This window comes from Rhagoletis pomonella, unplaced genomic scaffold (assembly GCF_013731165.1).
Source record: "Rhagoletis pomonella isolate Grant_MI unplaced genomic scaffold, Rhpom_1.0 Rhpom_scaffold_00004, whole genome shotgun sequence".
Classification (NCBI taxonomy): domain Eukaryota; kingdom Metazoa; phylum Arthropoda; class Insecta; order Diptera; family Tephritidae; genus Rhagoletis; species Rhagoletis pomonella.
In genome coordinates, this window is record NW_023458558.1 from 20574644 (window position 1) to 20580869 (window position 6226).

The 6226-nt window shown below is 36.2% G+C and overlaps 3 protein-coding genes across 6 annotated transcripts in view; all 3 read left to right on the forward strand.

Moving 5' to 3' along the window:
* Positions 1-728, forward strand: part of LOC118738138 — a 1279-nt gene extending 551 nt beyond the window's left edge. Inside the window, exons 2-3 of the mRNA XM_036469060.1 lie at positions 15-190; positions 248-728. Of these exons, the coding sequence (XP_036324953.1) occupies positions 15-190; positions 248-665 (594 nt within the window). The 3' untranslated portion in view covers positions 666-728. The remainder of the gene's footprint in view (positions 1-14; positions 191-247) is intronic.
* A 172-nt stretch (positions 729-900) lies between these two features.
* On the forward strand, positions 901-2622 carry LOC118737188. 2 transcript variants are annotated; one of them, XM_036467537.1, is made up of 3 exons: positions 901-1789; positions 1845-1956; positions 2044-2622. In XM_036467537.1, the coding sequence occupies exons 1-3, from the start codon at positions 1349-1351 to the stop codon at positions 2322-2324; spliced, it is 834 nt and encodes a 277-aa protein (XP_036323430.1). In that variant the 5' UTR covers positions 901-1348; the 3' UTR covers positions 2325-2622. The 2 variants fall into 2 exon arrangements, with proteins under 2 accessions (XP_036323430.1, XP_036323428.1); XM_036467535.1 differs by having other exon boundaries at positions 1845-2622.
* Positions 2623-3994: 1372 nt separating this feature from the next.
* Positions 3995-6226, forward strand: part of LOC118737189 (contactin) — a 12090-nt gene continuing 9858 nt past the window's right edge. Inside the window, exons 1-3 of one of the 3 annotated variants that reach the window (XM_036467540.1) lie at positions 3995-4144; positions 4206-4316; positions 4407-4473. The gene's annotated coding sequence lies outside the window, so the exon portion shown is untranslated. Of the gene's footprint in view, positions 4145-4198; positions 4317-4406; positions 4474-6226 lie in introns of all 3 variants that reach the window. The other 2 variants (XM_036467539.1, XM_036467538.1) reach the window with 2 other exon arrangements.

Sequence of the window (6226 nt, forward strand, 5' to 3'; positions counted from 1 at the left end):
TTTTTTATCAAAAGCTCATAAAACAATCATTTGACAAGAACGTTGTTCGCTGTTTAAGGTTCCTTTTTGGATCCACGACATTTACAGCAAAAGAAGCTTATACCATTCACATACCAATTGATTCTATATCCCGGCTTCACTCCCACAACCAACACCGTATTCTTCACGGACGACTTAATCAAACCTTAATGTGAGTGCATACTACTGTACTTTTATCGTTGATATAACATACCCTAATTTATTACAGCTCACTCTTGACCAGCGAAGATCTCTACAATATTTTTTCTCATAATCTTTGTCCAACCAATCTGTATCTCGAACTAGAAATCTTGACTGAGCCAGGCGTTTTAAATGAACCAAGTACAAAGGCTCTCTTACTGCCAAAAGATGTAGGTCCGTTGCCTCCCAGTTGTAAGGACATTCACTTCTATTTGCAGCATACGCCGTACCCATTGATTGATGGTGGTCTGCCTTTGAACTGTTGTAAAGAATTGGAGGTATTCGAAAATATAAAGCACCTTGATATAAGTGATGCTCAGTCGGAAAATTACGATTTTTCCGCTTCGAAAGAAAAACAGTCGGCGCCCACTTGGTGGGAAGCAGATATTTTAGTGCGTGGTTTCAAAGAGAAGTCAGTAAAAGGATTGAACGTGTGGGCGAAGTGATATCCAATCGTATCGCATAACCAATAAAAGTGTACAGTCGAAAGCTTCATTTATTATACACAACATTTATTTCTTTTGCCTTTTCGTGAACTCTATTGATAGCAAATAATTAATCGACTTTAATTTAATAATGCGCTCGCTTTTAAACTTGCTATGTATGTATGTATGTAGGGATGTTTGTTAGAGGCAAATCTACCAAACAAAATTTTAACTAACTTCCCGATGACCTAGAGACTTGAAACCAACTTGAAACTTTGCAGTTGGCTCAGAACCCTATGACATTGCAACATATTCAAGCCGATTCTGTACAGAAACTCCCTGGAAGTTTTCTGTCTTTTCCCTTTCCTTCTATCATCCCTGAGAATTTTTTATATTAAATGACGGAGTTGAGTCAAAAAAGTGTCAAATAGCTTTTACGAAGTTTGATTTCCCTCCCAAATTTTCGGGGAAGATACTACTCCCTGGGGGTTAATTATTAGAGGAACTCTTTCGGGAGTATTAAGAGTTAGGCTGATATAGTAAACCAGTATTTCTGGTCCGATTTAGTTTATATTTAGAAAGCTTGCTTTAAAAATATTTGTTTTTACTATTAACTTATTTCTTTGAAATTTATGTTCGCAATTTTCACATTTCATAAATTAAACTACATAATACAAAAAAAAAAATCAATTTTAATATAAATTATGCAGTGCCTCGATTCGGATAACAATTACTCTCAGTATAATTTATTCACCAATAAGATAGCTGAAGAATGCCGCGAGCTTGTCGATTCCAAGCCACCATTTCCGCCATGTGATAGGCCTAGTCGAAAGCCACCAACGCTTGACACTTTTTGCAACCACAAAATAAATATTCAATACAAATACCAAGCAAACGGCAAAGACGGAAACCCACAGCCATGTGGATTGTGTATAAAGATAGATGACAATGGCAAAAAGCAAGTGCCTTGTCCGCCTTGTATAAAAAAGGAGATGACACGCGAAGAGAAGTTAGCAGAAGCCATTAAGTGTATTTCAAGTCCTCTTCCTAGATGGTTTAACGAACAGAAGCGTTGCGACCATAAGGGCGTTTGTTGCCGTATGTTAGGGCCACGATCGTGTGCTGAACCGGAATTATCTTCCAAAGTCGGTTAAAAATGTTTGAAATTATTATAAAACTCCTAACTACAATTTTTTTCAGATCGATAAATTCGCTATAAGTTACCCGTCAAATAAACAAGCTTTACGCACCGAGCTGCATAAAAACCCCAGTTGTAAGCCGAACTTTCGTTGTCAAGGCACTGTAAACGATGGTAATTATCATACATTCAAGCCAAACTATAGAGATCAACCTCTGACTGAAAAGTTCTATTCCATTTATGAACATTTGGAACACATAGACACACCAGAGGTTAGACATTATGAAGACGAATTAGATAAAGTTATAAAGTATTATCCCAGAAATATTTTTTGTGTTCCACGATACACAAACCAATATTATGGCTGGATCGATAGCAAGAAAACCCAAAATTTGGAATTTTGCGACGCAAGTCGGGTGAATAATCCAAGAGTGCTACAAAATTTAAGGTCGCTAAAGAACAGGCGTTTCGACCCTGTTCAATTACAATATTGCCTTTGCCATGATAGGATGAAACAAATGGATCATTGGAAAATAGTTTAAACAAAAATGCGAAAAAAGATTAAAAGTAAATTTTTATTGTAATTACAGCCAAACAAGAAAAATAAACTTAAAAAAAAGCTTTTTTTTAAGTTTACAATTGTAAACATTAAATGGTCAAATAATAATAAGGTGTTGTCACTTAGGGGGTCGTTGTTGTAATTTTGGGAATGTCGGCATACCAGTGTTACAGACACTCTATTCATTCCAATTTCATTTCTGGGAAAAATGGAACAACAAATGTAGCAGACAATTTTGTGAAAAAAGTATTTTGTAAAAAAAGTGTATTTCACCATGATTAACACCCAAATTCATAAAAAATAAATAAGATTTTACCTGCTTTACAAATAGAAAATTTGTATGAAAATGTCACTTATTTTTTATGAATAGGGCAGTAAGCTTACAAAATGTTTATTTTTTGTTTGTAAAACGCTTGAAAATAAGCTTAATATAATCGAAATGGAACATTGGTTATAAGCGTATAAATATTTACCTATATTAAATGTTCAAAATGTTTATAAGCTTATAAATATAAACTTATAATAAAAGGTAAACTAAATTTTATAAGCGTATGAATGAATATAAACCGACTAAAAATATTCAAAAGAAAGTTTTTTTATAACCGTTTTTAACCCTTTATTTAAACGCTGTTCCGTTAATAACTCATACATAGATTAACCAATTAGAACCAATGTTGTTGGACTCATCATTTCAAGGCACGAATGTCCACCATGACCAGTAGATAATTTCAGGAGTTAAAAGCCCTTCCGAAAGGCCTTCCTGAGAGTCAAGAGGGCTTCCACTCTATATTCCCCTCTCCTTTCTTTTTTGTATGGATTGACACGAATTGAAGGGCTTCTCCTTTCGTTACCCATGTAAGGCCTTTTATATGGAGTACTTCCGAAGGCCTTTTGGAGGAGTTCTTTTAAAGTTGCTTCTTTAATTTATAAAAATCATACATCTATGAAGTATTTGCTTAAGGTTTATTTCAAATAGTGTTATTACAAATTAAAATGTTTATGGAAATAAATTTGTAATGTTAAATAATATAAATTTGTGCATTCACGTGAATCGTAAAACGGATAAACCCTTCTAGAAGGCGTGCAAGGCACTTTTTTCAGCACTTCTTGGGTAGGCCTCTTATAATGACTTGACTTAAGAATCCCTACCTAAATTAATTATTATTTTTAATATTTTTATTGAGCTTTGTACCACGATTGTTTATTTTTATTTATAATTATTTTGTAGACTACGATTGTTGGGAAGCTTTGTCGCGTAAAATTAAAAAAAAACCTAAGTTTCTTTATTCGCTTTCATCGCTTCAAACATTACACTGTTACTTGGTAGGGTCGACAACCTACTTGAAAAGTTTTGTTGCATGTACATAAACTACGAACACACAGCTTGTTAAAATGATCTAATAAGAAAAATAATAAGGTTGTCTGGGAAGCAATCAATAAATAGGACTAGTGGAAATATATGTTGCTTTATTTGATGTTATTAAAAGTACGATTCCAGTGTTCACCTAAGTACAAACGAATTTTTTTCTTGCTCGCCAAACAAATTTGGGCATGCGGACTTTGTACGGCCTTTTCACCAACAACTTTTTGTCCGTGTACGGATTTTAGACTCCTAAACGTCTGGCAGCCCGGTGCACTTTACTTTTTGACATTTCATTCTACTTTTTGTTCTCATTCTGTTTTGTCGCCATTATACGCTGCTTGGGCATTGTAACCTTTTGTTTTCTATTAATTTTAAGTTTAATTTCCAATAAGAATAACTTGTGTCTGAAAATATAATCCCAAACCAGCATCACTTTGAAGGTAATAACTAAAATTCTATTACTGAAATTTTTCTTCAATAAAGTTTTGTTCAAGATTTCAGGCAAGTGAATTTTAAGGTGTGGCTTAGAGCTGTTCATAAGCTGGGCTTTATGGAAGCTAAATTGACGGCGTGTGACTCAGCCGCCGTAGAAAATATCAGCAATCAAAAAAGGTAATGTATTAACAAAAATTAAAGCACCACTTAAGAAAGTTATAATTTACTTTCTTATTATTCTCAAAATAATTGAAATGGAAACTGTAGATTCTGTCGACGTGAGCAGCGCAGCTAACGTATAGTACAGTGATGCAGAGAAAACTTGATTTTTATGGTAGGTTAGCAGTGTGCCCTACATTTCCGCAGGGTCTGGGTTCGAGCCCAACTTCCGACCGACATCAAAAAATACAACATAAAGTTTTCCAATAGCTTTCGCAGGGAATGTTTAGTTATTTCCCCTCTATCTCTTGGGTTTGTGTGCGAAGGGCGGAGGGCCTTGAGTCTTGATACCCCACCCACTAGAAAGCACAGTTCAAACTTAGTTAAAAATTATACCTGACTCCTCCAACCCTTTAACATACCCGTGGAGAACCATTTGAAAATGGGATAAAATTTATATTTATTCGCTCGAGCTCAGAAAAAATAGTCCTCATCAGTCCAACTCCGGCTACACTAAACACAATATTTTTGTGCAGAACAACTTTCCACGTTGGCTATCTTTGGCCGCGCTTAGAAAAAATAACACTCGTCTGTCTAACTTCGGCTACTCCCTTCGAAATTTACAAAAAATTTGATATTTCAATATCTTGAAATCATTGGGCAAATAACTAAACCGTACCCGCAGTCGCCCCTCGGTAGGGAATGGCAAACCTCCGAGTGTATTTCTGCCATGAAAAGTAGCTTCTCATAAAAATACAATCGCCCTTCGGAGTCGGCGTAAAACTGTAGGTCCCTCTCCATTGTGTGACATCAAGGCACACACCACAAATCGGGAAAGAAGCTCGGCCAAACACTAACGTATTGCCCCTTATTGCCCGAAATTTTTTCATCCGCCCGTAGTGAATACGCGGAAGGGAAAAGTGAACGATTTCGGGCGAAAATGAAGCTCATGATAACACTGATTTTTGATTATACAAGGATTAGAGACATGAGACACTTAACAGTGTTAAGAGTTTTTATTTTTTAAATTTTGAATTGTGTCGTTATTGCAGAGGACCAACGATATGTATGTATGTACGTACATATATATTTATTTTTTAGTTGCCGTTTAATGAAAGCAACAATAATTTATAAAGGTAGTTAGAAAGAAGCATGGCGCAATAATAATTTCACCATGGCACAGGGTCAGTAGGCATTCAAAAACGGCCAAAAGTCAAAATTAGAAATTTAATTTTTTATGCTAATAGCCAAAATATACAGTTGGGGTATCCACAACGGTGTCGTAAGTAGCTATTGTTGTATGTCGTGCACTTTAAAACGCCTAAAAAATATATTAAGGGGGTTCGCAAACTACCATCAAAGTCATATTATGGATTTTCGCAGTGTTAAAAACATTTATTTAAGCTTTTGAAGTATACGACATACAACAATACGACACTTACGACACCGTTGTAAAATATTAGGTTTGTTCCACAAGCTACTAAGTAGTACAAATCTTGTAGAAAAAGTCGAGCAATCAAATATCAGCGTATATCAAATAAACTCTGTTGTTGTTGTTGTTGTAGCGGCTACAAAAACCCCGCCCAGGACGGTTGGTATCTCAGTCGTTGTCGTCAATTTCCACTAACGGCAACCCTAGGAAGCGTGCAGCTTCTGTGGGGTTTGTCCACAGGGACAAGGCCGTTAGGGTTGTCGGGTTTTCCGGGCATGCGAAGAGATGTTTCGAGTCATGTGGGGTCTCTCCGCATGCCGGACACTCATTCGGCACATCCTCATTCAACCTACTCAAGTAGGAGTTCAACCTGCTGCAGTAGCCGGAGCGAAGTTGTGCGAGTGTAGTGCGTGTCTCCCGAGGCAGATGAAGCTCCGTCTCGTCTATGTCCGGGGGTGGTATGCCTAGAACGGCATTCACATATTTATATATATAT